Consider the following 16,313-nt stretch of genomic DNA (forward strand, 5'->3'; position numbering starts at 1 on the left):
CATTAAAGTTAACATTTTGGTTTTTTTTTAGTGCTAAACGATTACTTAACTTTGAGGGTGCAAGTCCAAATCCAAAAAAACCAAAATTAGATGAAGGAGTGACTCTTAACAGCTCTGTGAATGGAGAAACTGTTACTGATTTAACATTGAATGACGATGTCATCCTTATCGATGAAAAAAGCACACCAAGGCCTATTTTAACTTTTGACTTGTCAAAAGTAAAACGTGAGCACAAAACAAGTACAGATACGACCGACTGTTGCAACGATGATGTTGTGTTGCTCAACAACCGTGAAGGAAAAGCTACAGGGACACAAACTGATAACTCACCAATTTCTGTCAAGGAAGAGGGCACCACATCTGAAAAACAGAGCCCCTCAAGTAGCACCAGTGATCAGAAAGAACAAATTCAGCAGCCCTGTGATGACACACTTCAATGTTTGGCAGATGCCACGGAAAGCACACCTAAAACCAACGAAGAAGTAAGCATCCAGAAAGACTTGCTGAAAACAATGACTGAAGAGAGGGATCACTATAAGACAAAATATGAACAGTTAGAAAAAGAGCTAGAAAAATTGCAAAAAAAGCTATTTGATGAAAGTGAGTGTCATGTCAAAAAAGAGATCTGCCATCAATGTACACAGTCTGACTTTATTATTGGGGACAAGGCAGATAAAGTGGAAAATTTCTGCAAACTTACTAATGAGGAAAAGACAACCCAATATGACCTGGCACTCCAGGAAATGGAAAAGTTAAGGCGACAGTGCCAGACATTGGAGAATTTAAAGTTTGAATGTTTCACTTGTAATCTTAAAGAAAATGATCATTTGGTAAAAAAGGAGGAAGACGAGCTAGTTCTGCAGTTGGACAGCATGTTCCGACAATTGGACAGTTGCAAGTCTGAGCGGGATCAGTATAAGGAAGAAGTAAGTAACAAAAATATACAAGCGGGTGAATGTGTTTTCAAATTTTAGCATGACAGAAAAATGTTTGTACATTGATCACTTTACTTAGTCTATAGCAAATGTTTGTGTTGAATTGTGGAGCATTTTGCATGTAGATCATTCAGTGTGGTTACGCCTTATTAATTTTAATTTATAGAATTATGAAATTTCAGCACTGAAAGATCACTTTGGTACATTGTATATCCATGCTAACTATTGTTAAGCTCATTTAATTTTTATTATCTGTCACTTTTTTTCATTATTAATATCTTAAGTATTGATTGTTTCAGATTTAACAGTTATTTTTGACACAGCATTCTGTCATAATCTGGTACAAGAGTGATTATTCGTATCCTCCCCCTTTTATGATGCTTGTGTTAATTCTCTGGCTATGGCTTCTTGTCACTGATGCACTGCTCATTGTGGGGACATAATCATACATTACGCTGTTGTTTTTTTGTTTGTTCCAGGCATTGCTGGCAAGTTGAGCATTTAATGACCATACTCAATTGCACTTGAGCAGGTGAATGTGAGCTGCTCTCTTGAACTGCTAAAGATACTCCCACAGTGCTATTAAGTTAAGAATGTCAGGACTTTGGCCTAATAACAATGTATTTCCTAGAGAAGATGCCTCATAACTTGCAGATGGTGGTGTTCCCATGCCATCTGCTGCCCTTCACCCTTTAGGCGATGGAGGTTGCAGGTTTGGAGGTACTATCAAAGAAGTCTTGGCAGGTTGCTGCAGTACATCTTGTAGATGGTACATGCTTCAGCCATGTGTGCTGGTGATGTAGGGAGTGAATGTAACGTGGTGGATGGGGTGCCAATCACATGGATGGTGTCAGACTTCCTGAGCTACACGCTTCCGGGCAAGTAGGGAGCATTCCACCACACTCCTGACTTGTGTCTTGTAGATGCTAGAAAGGCTTTGAGAGTCAGGAGTTACTTGGCACAGAATACCCAGGCTCTAACTTGTTCTTGTGATCAAGGTACTTATATGGCTGGTCTAGTTATTTTTCTTATCAATGACGACTCGTAGAAAGTTGGCCGCTGAGTTTTCAGTGATGGTAATGCCGTTGAATATCATGGGGTGGTGGCTGGGCTGATGACCTGGGGCTGAAGTAATTGGCCTCTAACAACTGCAACCATCTTTCTTTGTGCTAGGTATTACTCCAGTCAGTGGAGAGTTTCTCCTGATTCCCATTGATTTCAGTTTTATAAGGGCTCCTTGGTGCCACACTCAGTCAAATGCTGCCTTGATGTCAAGGGTAGCCACTCTCACCCCACCACTGGAATCCTACTTTCTTGCCCATTCTTCCACAATGGATGTGCTGTATTTGGAGACACATGGTCCTGGCAGAACCTAAGCTGAGTATTGGTGCACAGTTTATTGCTAAGTTTGACACCTTCCGTCAATTTTACAATTGAGAGTCAACTGACAGGGCAGTAATTGGCCAGATTGGATTTTTCCTGGTTTTAGTGAACAGGATATACCTGGCAATTTTCTACACTGTCAGGTGGATGCCAGTATTGCAGGTGTACTGAAACAGCATGGCCACGAGCACAACTTGTTCTTGGAGTGTAAATCTTCAGCACTACAGCCAAGATGTATCCAGTGTGCTCAGTGGTTTCCAGATCATGTTTTTTGATGCTTTAAACTTACTTACAAAGGATTGATTGAAGAATGGATTAAAACGGTATTCTTTACCTTGAGATTCTGGATTTGAATGCAGGAACACAGAGGATGTGATCAGTCAACCTTGCTCACCCACGAGCTCTCATGTTTGCTCTCTGCCTTGTTTTCTCACAATCTTCCTCTTTCAGTCTCAGTTTTGAATAGCCTCAATCCACTTCTTTCTTGGATGCTCATCCGAAATGTATATACTCACCACTGCTATTCAATTGACAATCTCATTTTGTGTTCATATTGCACTGACCTTGGTTGAAATGCACCAATGATACATACACAGACTGACACAATTCTCACAACTGAATAGGTTCCATTTGAGTCAGGTAAATGCACATTCATCAAGCTGCTATACTGAAACTGGAGGAGTGCTGCTCTGCCATGGACCTATAATTATTGCGATAATCAAAATGCAAACATTTAATTGTAATCATAACATCCAGTTTAATTCAGTAAAACCATCATCAGAGAGACTAAGTGGTTTGTGTAAGGAAATGGAAGTATTTTATTCTTCAGAATGTCAGGCTAATGCATGTAACTCTATTACACCAAGTCTATATATGCTTGAGGCAGATGCTTGTTTTAATTAGCAAAGTATTGATTTAATTTTTTTGCTTTTTTGTGGCAACCAGGCTGTCGTCTTCTGTCTTCTACAATTTCTAATTAAGATTTCTTAGCATTTGTTTTTTTTTAAGCTTTGACATTGCCCGATACCTCTTCAGCAGCGTAGTCTCACTTCTATTGATGGTTGGAAAGTTTGGTGTGCTGGCCTCCTTGCCTGATTTCCCAATCTCTTCCTGCTGAACAAGTCTCAGAATGTTGGGGCTTTTCCATTGTACTGTGCTTGTAGGCTTTAGCAATCTGTTCTAAAAATTAGCACTGTGGTCTATTGTCGCATTTGGAAGGAACCGTTACAAAGTGAGTTTTTTTTCTCCTTTCCCTTCCCGGCAAAGGCTGAACGATTACAAAGTGAAAATGATACACTCAAGTTCAAATGGGCAAATCTTTCTAAAGAAGTGGAATGTTTAAAGCGTGAAGCCACTGAAGCACAACAGAGTAACCTTCCAGAGGGCAGCAGGTAAAACATTGAGTTTTTAGATTTTATTTGAGACAATGAAAATTAAAATATTTAACATCTTCTGGGACTTCTGGTTTTAAAAAAAAGATTATTTATATACGATGGAATGTGGCTGGCAGGAATTGAAGATGGGGATTTGATACTGAAGAACGGGAAGTCAGTAGAGCTGACTAAGGACAGGCAAGATGAATGCAGAGTGCTTCATGCCAGATGATATGTAATTATGAATTAACTGGGGGAAGGCAGGATCAGGATGATGTACTTTAGAAATTGATTCCGGGCAGTGAATTGGCAGTCTGTTTTACACTCCTACTTCAATGGGAAAGAATGTTTGGCGGGTGTAAAGCACATTGGGCAGAATTTTTGCCTCGTCGGGTGTGCCCGGGAGCATCCGCGCAGTGGTCTGCCGCCCAGTTATATGGCCCCAACAGCCAATTAATGGCCAGCCAGCGTCAAACGCTCACTGATAACCTCAGCACTGCCTGGGTGGGGGGTGGGAGGAGTACGAGAGCGTTGAAGTGTGCGCATGCGTGTGGGTGCGCTCAGTGAAAGCTCCCAGAAGGCACAGAGCTGACGCCAGGAGTAGCTCATATTGTCACTGGAATTACTTGGGAGTTTAATACACGCTACTCTAAAATCTGTTCTGGTGGAATTTACTACTTTTTGGTTTTGGTGCCACTAAAAATAAATTGAAACCATTACATTATGCAGCTTTTGCCATTTTACAACACTAACATGGATAATTTTTTTAAAAGTTCCCAAAAGAGACTAAAGAGTGTTATAGTAGCATTCCTCTCATAGATGTGTGTTGGAGCATTCCTTCTGCAGGAGTCTCTGCAAAAAAAAAAATGTAAAGACAGTCTTATCTGCTGTTATTGCAGTGAGCTCAACTGAACTGTTGGACAAATCACAATTGTTAATGTGTGAACGTTTCATCTCTTACAGTGTGAAACTCCGGTCTCTGCGGATTGGTGTTGCACAGCTTTTGGTTAATATTATACCTGAACTGGACTTAGCACAAATAAACTATGAAAGTGATGTTGTTGATGAGATTTTGGACCAAGTTTTATCTGCCAATGCATCATGAAGACTGTCTCCTGTTTTACATAATGGATTTATTGTAAAGGTATCCAGTGGATTATGTAACCATATCAAATAGACTTTTGATAAAACCAGAGCTTACAATTAAGCGAATTATGCACTTCTGTGATAACTATGTTTTCTAATATTTTTTCAATAGACCAAAAGTGTTGACTTTTTTTAAGTTGTGAGCCGCTAGTAAGTCTTTTCCAGCTTTGGTGCAAAGCAGCATTAATATATTGCAGACTGAATGAGCATTATGGGCAGTTTGAAGCATGTTTGAGGAAGCCGCAGGTTCAATTACAGTAAACAGTTCAAACTAGTATTGTTAATTTCTTTCCTCTTGCATGAGGATGATATTCCCTTTTGGGGCATTTTATCCAGTTATTTTGCTCATGCCATCTGAGGCTAAGATGTTGACTGCCCACCTTCCAAAACAAATTGGGATCAGTAAAATGGGAAAGTATTATGTTGTTTGGTCAATTAGGTATAATTTTCTGTTAAAATGAGAAATGTAGCAACCTTTCAAGAGTTTTCGTTCATGTTCCATAAGCAGTGATTTTATGCATGTTTTGTTAGTCTTTAAGCTGAATAATGGTGCTCTTATGGTTACTGTAATTAATTTCTCTATGAAGTGTTACATAGTATTAGCTAGTATTTGTAGTACAGAAACATGCTTTCAACCCATGGTAAATGAATTATAATCAGTTCTTAAAGTGTGAATGAATTTGCACTGCATTAGGGCTCAGCCACTCATGCAGATTCTACCATATATCCCAAATTATTTTTGTATTGGAGTAAATGTAGTTTATGTGGTACAGAGCTTAATTTCCTTTCCTGGCGATTGGAAAAAAAGTGGGGCCATGAAGAGCCAAGGTCACTCCTAGGAGGTAGGTTTGTATGTATACGTAGTTTAGACAATTGAAAGATAACTCAGTTTGTTTTAATTTTGAAATGTGCAGAGGGATTTGAAGGATTGCCCAAAGCTATTTGGTTTCCAACCCTAACATTTTTGATATTCTGCAGAAGTTTATTTTGTTCCATTTTTCTGCATGCACATTTCTGTACCAGATAGCTGTTAACAATTCAAATATTCATCTAAGGCTAAATTCACTACTCAATTATTCCCTTTATTTATCAATATATGCTTTACTTCAAACTTCATTTCTCCAGTTATTCTATTTTAATTAAGAGATAGTGAAACATTTATTATGTTACTGAACATGGAGAAATTCTACAGCTCTGTGGTGAGGACATGCCTTTTTAAAATATATTGTTAATTTATTTTTGCCCGTTTCCTCTCTTTAGACTCTTGCAGGAAGTTCCATTGGTCTCTAGTCTTCTAGTCTTTACCTAATTGGCCATTCAACAAGTGCAAGCCTATAGTTTTACCAGGCTGTTCAGTTGCAGAGGGTATCGCATCGAAGCCAGATCATTTTCTAATTGAATGAACATGCACTTTTCAGCCTCTTTTTGAATAGTGATTTAGGTTTGAGAATCCTACCTTTTTTTACTTTCCCTTCTAGCCTGCAGGTATTGAAGCCTCTATTCTCAGCTAGGACAGCAATAGCAATCTGCCTCAATAATGTCCTTAGGTTAAGAATGGAAAAGCTGGCTTGGGCCTTCATTTCATGTGGAGAATTTGTGGACAGAATCAGTCTTTACTGTGGTGCCCACTGCGATGCTTGCTGTTCAGGCATACAGATGGGTTACCCCACTTGACTGAGGTGCCGGCCAACCAGCATGTGTGGAATCAGGTATGCATTCAGAAATCAATGCCGTCAGTAAAAGACAGGAGAAAAATATATATATAAAGTATTATATTCCCTGTAACACACATTGAAATAAAACCCAGCATCGCTTCATTTCATTGTGGCAGGGTATTGGTGGATGACCTCATACTCTACCACAGGAAATTCTGGACAGGATGGAACTCTTCATGCAAATTGCATGAAATATAAATAGAATAACTAGTCTCCGAGTTGAGGTGCAGCTAAGCTGTGGTTTGTTACCTCGACCCATTTAATATGTTACTGCATACCAGGCCACAGACCAGCCAAGTACACTTTTTTATATCCCTCCCATCTTTGCATGTAAGAATTTTTGTTGAGTGCTTTCTGTTAATATCTAACTGTAAATTGATAGTTAGAATTTGACTGTATATGTGGGTTACAATTTATTTTTCAATTGCTTTGCTGATGGAATATTGACTTGGGTTATTTTAACACAAAAATGGGGCAATGTGGATTGACCCGTCACTAAAATACTTTGTACTCAGTCAATACATTGGTGTGATTTGTTTCAGTACATGTTGATGCTCCTAGGAAGATGAAGTTAAAAGCTATTTATCTTTTTTAAAATGTACCATATGGTCAGAACTTCTAATAGAAAATTTCTGTAATATTCAAAATTTCATTTGTGAAAATATACAGCTGTACTATCACGCCACTTTCAATCTCTGAGTTAGTGTATGCATACAAAGATATTCTATACCCATCATTCCTAATGTGCCTCTTAATGTACAACAGACAGTATATGCAATGTGCACATGTATGCTTCTACCTTCTTCAATGAATTGTTTTTGTGTGTTCTTGGAATGTGGATGTCACCAACAAGGCTGCATGTATTGCGCATCCCAGTTGCCCTCAGATGGCTATGGGCCAGCTCTGAACAATCCTCCCGTAATAATAATACTTCCACATCGTGTTAAATAGGGAAATCCTGGATTCTGACCCAGGAGTGCTCATACATACCCACATCAAAATATGTGACTTGGAGGTAAACTTGAGGTAATGAGGGTTCCCAGAACTTTCCTCCTTCTGGAGGCCACGAGTGAAGATATAGTCAACTACCTAACCCAGATGAGCTGTTGCAATATATCCTTTAGATTATAAATACTGAAGCCACTGTGCTGGAAGCGGAGGGGTATGGTGCATATTGAATCCATGGCAGAGGCACTATTCAGGAAAATGGCTATGTCCAGGATGGGAACATAAGAGTAAGAGCAGGAGTAGGCTGTATGGCTCCTTAAGCATGCTCTGCCATTCAGTAGGAACATGGCTGATCTGGTTTTGGCCTTAACTGCACTTTCCTTCCTAACTGTTATAACCCTTGTTGATCAAAAACCTGTCTGTCTCAGGCTTGAATATAGTCAATGTCTGCTCCAGTGCTCTCTGGGGAAAATTAATGCTCAAAATAAAAGTGGAAGCTTTAATCACATGTGGGTTCCTTCAGGCTTGGGTGATGCCAGGACCCTCAGAAGAAATTCCTTCTCATCTCCATCTTAAATGTGCCACCCCTTATTTTGAAACTCTGCCCCCCAGTTCTATATTCCCTAATGAGGGAAGACACCCTCTTCCGTGCCTGCCCCCGCCATGTATGTTTCAATAAGATCACTTCTTGTTCTTCTAAGGCCAACCAGCTCGAACTTTCCTTAAGGCAGCCCCTTCATCTCAGGAATCAGCTTCTTGACTGTTGTGCTTACACCTATTTGGATGAGTAGTGCATATTCCATTACAGTGCAGACTCTAGCCAGGCGGTGGAGAAACCTAGAGGGTAAGATGATGAGCTACCTTTTCCAGAGTACCCAGGATTTGCCCTGTTCTTATAGCCATTATGTTGATGATTTTAGTTCAGCTTCTGGTCAGTAGTCGCCTCCAGAATGTATTTTGGCAGTGCAGCTGAAAGTCATGAATAAGCTGTCTTTTGTTCAAGATGGTCATAAACCTGGCATTTATGTGATGCCAATATCACTTCAAATTCAAAGGTTTAGCTGCTCTCCTGTAGGCTGGCATGGGTTGCTTCATTGTCAATTTCATTATTCAGGTAACTGTAATGTAATTTTAGGCCTTTTTAAGCAAGTCTACTATACAATGAAATCTTTCACTTTTATTCATTTTCATACTATTTCTCCTTTTATCTCTTGCTGTGCATTGTTCACTGCAAAAAGGCAGTCAGACAAAATGATCCCAGACTGTTACATGTGCTGTTTATCAGCCAACAAGTAGATGGTGTGACAGAGCTGTGAAGAGTGACTCATCGTTGAAATTTAAAAAATCAGATTCTCTCCAGAGAACTAGCCCTCTCCACTAATTATTTGCTTTTTCTAAGTTCTACCATGTGATGTGTAGCCCTTTGGCATTCAATGTAATGCATCTACAATATTTAATTTAAAATTGATATTGCTGAATATATATTACCCTAGGTGGCTGGACTTGACCACACGGCCAAATTTTGAATTCCAGCCTCAATTGTTGGAATTTCCCCAAGACAGTTATCTCAATTTTTGTGACGTCAATTTTTTGGGATGTGCATGTTGCTGGAAATGCCAGCATTTGTTGCCCGTACCTGGTTTCCCTTGAGAAAGTGTTGGTGGGCCGTCTTGAACTGCTATAGTCTATACAAACATGTGAACATACTAATTAGGAGCAGGAGTAGGCCACTAGCCCCTCGAGCCTGCTTTGCCATTCGGTACGATCATGGCTGATCTGATTGTAACCTCAACTCCACATTACCACCTACCCCGATAACCTTTCACCCCCTTGCTTATCAAGAATCTATCTACCTCTGCCTTAAAAATATTCAAAGGCTCTCTCTTCCACCGCCTTTTCAGAAAAAGAGTTCCAAAGACACGCAACCTCAGAAAAAAATTTTCCTCATCCCTGTCTTAAATAGGCGACTCCTTATTTTTAAACAGTGACCCTTATATGGTGAAAGTGCTTCAACTTTCTTGTTCAGTTGGGAGTTCCAGGATTTTGTCCCAGCAACAATGAAACGGCGACGAGTAACGTCCAAGTCGGGATGATGTGAAACTTGGAGGGGAGCTTGAAGTTGACTGTATTCCCATAGACTTGCTACCTGTGTCCATCTAAGGTGGTTGAGGTTGTGGGTTTCTGAGATGCTGCCAAAGAAGGCTTGACAAGTTGTGGCTGTGCATAGTACACACTGCAGCCATGGTATGCTGATGGTAGCGGGTGTAATTTGGTCATAGAAGGAAAAATAGATCAACCAAAGTTAAATAAATGGTTTTAAACTGGCCCAGCAATGACATGACATAGCACTGAAAGTATCATGGGGAAAATGTAAAGCCATTTCTTTATGAAGTTAAAGTTAGCCTATCCCATGTGTTTAAATGCATTTTAAGGATTTGATGGAACTATCATTCTGAAACCTATAATAACTTGAGCCCCTGAGTATGTTTGTTTACTTTTCACAAACTTTTGAATATTAGCAGAAAAAAATAATAAAGCATAAATTGTAGTGATGCATTGTATGTTTCTTGCATTCAAGAAGAAATCACTGGCTGGCCTGGTTCTGCTTTGTATTTTATGTTGTAAATTTTATGCATTTTGAGATTTATTTGCAGTTGTACCTGCCTTGCCTGAATAGACACATTTGTTTTGAGAACAGTTTTACAGCCTCCTATTATAGATATATTATTTACAAAAGTTTGCGTAATTTGCTTGTGTTAAGGTTTTGAAATCTGCATGTTCTACTCTCTTTGGTCAAAACATTGTTTACAAGCATTGAGTATAACTGATGTAAATAAATGCAGAAACTTAAGTGCATGCTGGTCTTGCTCAGTCAGGCTACACTGAGTACATCTTCTTTACAAGGCTCTTCATTCCAACACAACTCTTCCAAAATTCAGCCCCTGACTACTTTTAATTTTTAATCATGCTGCATTTTATGCTTGTTATCTGACAATTACAGTATACCTCTGTACAAAAGCTTGCCTCCTGCGGAATAACTTCCAGTGATGGTGAAATGGAATGTGGGCCATAACCCTCATTTCGAAATGATGAAAATTCACTATTTCGTCCTACGAATTTAAGAGCAAAACTGTACTCTGATTCAGGTCTGCAATTTCAGAGGTTCATTTTGTATTTGCAAACTATGCACTAGACAGATTTAGCTGCCCTTTTTGTATATGAAAAATGTGTAAAGTAAATGATGACCTTTGGAAACAAACCTGTTAATTTAAAAAAAAAGGTTTGATTGCAAAGTGAAAATATTGAGCACAAAACCTGTGATTTTGTTAAATGAATGTCAGTGCTGCTGCATCTAGAAACTACAATATTGTCAAGTTTCATTCATCAGTTTTATAGCTTTCAAATGCATCCTAATGTTTTAAGAACTTAAGTTAAAGCCCATTTAGCTCATAAAACCTGATCCCTTTAGCAGTGTTTCAACCTTGCCTGGAAACATAGTTCAAACATTTATTACCCTTTGAAAATGTTTCTACTTATTACCATTTTAAACTCATATTTTGCAAAGTTAAATTACTTGTTACTCACCTGACTGACTTTGAAGTAATGTGGATTTATCTTAACCTCATCTGAGTGAGGACACCTTCTTAAACTTTTTTCTTTCTACGTTGTAGAGTTTGAGCTTTTTTAATCTTTCCTCCTTCCTTCTCACCCTTACACTTGGGATGATTCTTGATGATATACTCCACTCCCTTTCCAATTAATGCACATTTTTCATGTGGTGTGATCAAAACTGAGCATTGTATACCAGTCACCTGGTTAATGTGTTGGAAAGCCAGATTTTACATCAGCATTAGGGTATTATAATGAAACTAAATAAAATTTTTGAGGATTGCCTGTGTGGTAACCCTGTGAACAGCAGCCAGCATGGACTCGGAAAGGAAAGCTCCTGGTTATTCAACCTCTTTGATGTTTTTGAACGAGTAACCTAACAAGTTGGCCGGGTACCTCAACTTCCAAAATGCATTTAAACAAAAGTCCCATACAAAAGGATGCTTAAGCTTCAAGGTTTTGCAGGTGCGCCTGAAAGATTAGGTGTCAATGGGGCAGCCAATATGCCTCCCTGCTTCCATCCCCTCCCCCAGGAGTTGAAAATTACCCCAAATATCCAATGACCTGGAGCAAAGCAACTAGAACCATAGGGTACAAGCTGGAGGGAGTTATGCAGTGTTGAGTGTACTGACATAAATGTATGGGAATGAAAATGAGCATAATGAAAAGCAACCCTTCCAGCGTGCTGATTTGTGCAGTTAGTGCACATCTTTATTATTTATTGATGTTTTAATCCTTTGGCAGTAGTTTGGCTGATTAAATCCAACATTTTCAGCTTCTTGATGTCGCCTGAACTTTCTTAAAATAAGTATTTTGGGGGGGTGGGGGAGAAATCTGAAGGGTTCTTGTCACCCGCCTTTCAACCTAATGAGTTAATGTGCAAAAGTTCAAAGGCTTAAATTGGTCTTCAGTGAAGAACGCATGAATTCAATAATAATGAATCAACAGCCCTTTTTACACCGTGCTTGATTTTTGTTTTCCATTGACTATGGCTACTGTTTACTATTGCCCATCTTCATTTTCACTGAGGACAGATTCCAGCACCACCACCCCTACCCCACCCCACCCTCCATATGCTCTCCACTCACCTCCTCTCCTCCTCCTCCATATTAAATTTTAATTTGCTACTTTGAAGGTTAAAATTCCATATCCACACCTAGCAGTCTATTTTGGTATTCCGGTCACTTTTTGTAGTGTGGAAACTATGGGGACACCCGCAAGCCTCCACTCAGCATTTCCTCAGAGTTTAATTCTCACCACTTAGGCAAAATTCAACTGGGTGCACTATTTTTAAATCAGTCTTATCCAGACCGATGCTTTACCTTGCATTCCCATGGCTTCTGGGTTGAGTTTTTTCATGAAGAACTTTGTCAATAGCTTTCTTCAAGTCCAAAAAGAATTTGGTGATAGTTCCATTTATCTACTTATATTTGTAGCATCTTCAAAGATGCTTCCTTTCTGACTCTCTGCTGGCTGATGTATTTTGTTTCAGTTAACCAATAAGATTAATTCAAATTAATGTTCAAAGATCAAAATATATGTAAAATTACATTCTGCTTTTCATGCTGGGCTCTATTCAAAAATGCAATGAATCGATTGGTTAATTTTCGGTGCAAATTCATCTCTGAATAGTCTGAAGCATTATTTCATTTTATGCTAGAAATTACTGCAAAACTTTCTTGAAGTAATTTCTTTTTGTACAAAAGCAGCATTTATTGATTGAAAAAAACTAGGTATATGACAAATTTAATTTTTGGGTGAAAACATTCATTTCAAAGAGTATAAGCATGTAAAGAGAAGTCTTGATTAGTTTTAAATGGTAAATCATGAAGGCTACTTGGGTTAAATTATTTCTGTCCTATTCTTCCATCATCCAAAAAAAGATGAAATTTTGGGAGTAAACACAATGGCTTTAAGTTATATTTAAAAATGTATATAAATTGCTGAGGATGCATGTTAAATATTGGCAAGTACTGACTCCATAGTTCTCAAAGTTTTGACAGAACAGTGTCATCCAGAATATTCTAACTGACTCATAGCATCTCTCAATCTAATGTTCTGCATTTTGCGTCTGTGTTCGAAGTGACCTGTGTCACGAGATGTTTTGAATGTATTTTTATCTTTTATCTGTTAATAATCTGTTATCTGTAGTTCATCTTCCTAAAAGATTACAAATCTCTTGATGAAGAAAATGCAACAGACTAATATTATTGGTGTTCTTAATAAAATGTTAATATATATATCATAACAGTTAATGTTTTGTTAAATCAGGGGGAATTGTGAGAGATGCATTTGGTTGCCTCAAAGCTTAAATACAGCAAATGAAAAGCAATTGTAATATTTTGTGCAGATTTCAATGAGAATTATGGAAGCTTTTTATGAATGTATTGAAATTTTTGTAAACAAGAATTTTCCATTAAAAAGATTTAAAATGTGTGTATTTAAGCATTTTATACCTTGTCTTGCTCATTAAATTTCCATTTTTACAATGGCTGTAGTTTAATTATTTAACCATTTTTGGGACTGAGGTGGAGGAAAAGTTGTAATATTTTACAGAATTAAACATACAATTGTTAACTGGGGACATTTCATTTTTGATATCTATTTCTCATGGTCCTCATGATTGAGAACTTGCTTGACCGTGGGCACTGGTAGGCCCCAGTATTTAAGCAGTGATGTGATACGGTGTGCAAACAGGAGTGTGGATGCACAAACAGCCATGAGATGATGACCAGTTAATCTATTTTTCGATGCTGATTGAGAAATAATTGTGAGCCAGAATTTTGGAGGGAATCCTCTGCTCCTTGTTGAATACTGACATGACATGATATATGTTCACATGAACATATCATCCAAAAAATGGCGCCTCTGACAATGCAGTTGTCACCCTCAGTGCTGGGTTGAAGAGTTGGCATAGACTTGGTGTTCAGGCCACAGGAATGGAGCTGGAGCCCACATCCTTCTGATGCTGAGTGCAACCATTGTGCTCCTTGGGCGTGGTGATGCTGTGTTACAGATCACTCTGGGAGACCACGTTGCTGTGGCAACATGCACATTGTAGCCTAGAGCTAAGGATAGTGATTGTAGAAGCTCCAAATTTCTATCACATGGCTGACCAGGAATCTCTCCTGTTCTCACCATTGCCGTATGTGGCCGTGCATGAACGCATCTTTGACCATCAAGCCCTGGGGTGGGACTCAAATCCAGAGCTTCAGGCTCAAGTAGGGATGCTACCCACTGCGCCACAAGACTGTCAGTAACCTTTTTAACAGTGGCCAAGATTGCACTGTCTTCATAAAATATTGGCTCGGCAAAATTTGTCAGTTTATGGAGGCTGTTATTATTTGCTACTAACATTAATCAGGTGCAGAAAAAAGTGTTGTGATGGTTAAGTGATCAGCTTACACTCGATCATTTTGAGTCTTGTCGCCCAATAAGATTTGAGAAATTTTCAGGACACATTTGCTTCCACTTTTATTTTTAGTTGTTGATTAAAATGCCACCTGACATGGTACTTGGTCAGAATTTTTAAAGACAAGCAGTTTACCCTTTTTGCATTAGTTATTTTTGACTTGAGTGGATCAGAAAATATATTGGGTCCAGAAGGGGCAATTGCCACTGTGACCTCAAAGATCAATTGTTCAATGCTTAAGTGGTATCTATTGCTTATGATGGGGCAGCATTTTCTTTTGGCAAGATGTTCATCCATTACCGGACCCCTTGAAAGAATTGCAAACCATTTCTTTGAAAAAGTCCTGAAAATAGGAGCAAGCTGTATTAAAGAAGTCGCTTGTAGCTTCCCTGATTGTTTAGTACGTGGTTAAGGATGAAAGGATCATTAAATGATTTTTAAAAATTAATTCACGGGATATGGGTTTCGCTGGCTCGGCCAGCATTTATTGCCCATCCCTAGTTGTCCTTAAGAAGATGGTGGTGAGCTGCCTTCTTGAACCGCTGCAATCCATGTGGTGTAACAGTGCTGTTAGGAAGGGAGTTCCAGGATTTTGACCCAATGACTGAAGAAACGACCATATATTTCCAAGTCAGGATGGTGAGTCTCTTGGAGGGGAACTTCTAGGTGGCGGCAGTCTGATTATCAGGTCATAATGACCACTTCCTAGTGAAAGGCAGAGTTTGTTTTACTTTGAATCCAACAAATTATGTACTATAGTTGTGAATATTGATGGTGGAACTTGGTGTAAAATAGATTAGCTTGCATTAATGAGCACAAAAAACTGTTTTTTGAGTTGTATTAAATGAATAGAATTCCAAGTTGAAGGACAAAAGATAGCATAAATGTAATGAAGGTTTTCTAACACTCGACATTGATTCTTGAGAGGCTTGTTCCAAACCCTTGAACAAATTTAATTGGCTTAACTTTGCCTTGAGAAAATTTGCTGAACATATTATACCTCCATGTCCAAGATCATAGTTGTGATGTTCAAGATGGAATAGTGGATATTATGGCAAGGAGATAGCTTCAGTAATACAGAAATAAATGAGAAAACCTCTCATCCAGGCCTCAATATCCTACAACCAGTTGGAGAGCTTGAAGCACAATATGTTTTTAACTAAATCTGCCCCTTAAGTTAGAAAAAAAACTGGGACTGGTCATATTCAAAAAGCTCACCAGGATGGCTGGTGTGAAAAATCAACATTTAGAGCGAGCATAGAGAATTGTGGTCAAGTTAAAACTTACAAGTCAATGCTCTCTCTCTACCTTTCACTTGTTCGCTCTCCTCCATCTCTTGCTCGTTCGCTCTCCCCCACCTCTCCTCTCCAAAACATTTTTCAGATTATTCTTAAGTCTGCCTCTCCTATCTCTTGGTTAGAAATGTATAGAATTTACAACAGGGAAATAGGCTATTCGGTCCAACCAGTCTGTATCAGCCCATACCCTCTACTTGAGCTCTCAACCTATTTACCATCCATATCCATATTCCAATATCCTTTCATCCATTTACCCAATCTAACCTTTAATGTTGACATGGTTTCTGCCTCAATTACTAACTTGGCATGAATTCCAAAGCCTCAAATCTGTGTGTAAAGTTTTACAACTCTCTTTTCAACTATGGCCATTAATTCTTGACCTTAACTACTGAATTGATCTGCTATCTGCGCTGTTCATTTAAAATTAAGAACTCCTTTCATAGTTTTAAACTTTGATCCAAATAGAAACAAAATTAAAATTCCAAAAAGAGATA

The 16,313-nt window shown here is 38.6% G+C and overlaps 1 protein-coding gene across 1 annotated transcript in view; it reads left to right on the forward strand.

The window, feature by feature from the left end:
• Positions 1-13,600, forward strand: part of LOC144691777 (MORC family CW-type zinc finger protein 3-like) — a 62,865-nt gene extending 49,265 nt beyond the window's left edge. The window contains exons 17-19 of the mRNA XM_078560238.1: positions 32-926; positions 3,585-3,709; positions 4,655-13,600. Of these exons, the coding sequence (XP_078416364.1) occupies positions 32-926; positions 3,585-3,709; positions 4,655-4,796 (1,162 nt within the window). The 3' untranslated portion in view covers positions 4,797-13,600. The remainder of the gene's footprint in view (positions 1-31; positions 927-3,584; positions 3,710-4,654) is intronic.
• Positions 13,601-16,313: the final 2,713 nt, after the last annotated feature.

Source organism: Cetorhinus maximus, chromosome 16 (genome assembly GCF_964194155.1).
Source record: "Cetorhinus maximus chromosome 16, sCetMax3.hap1.1, whole genome shotgun sequence".
Lineage (NCBI taxonomy): Eukaryota > Metazoa > Chordata > Chondrichthyes > Lamniformes > Cetorhinidae > Cetorhinus > Cetorhinus maximus.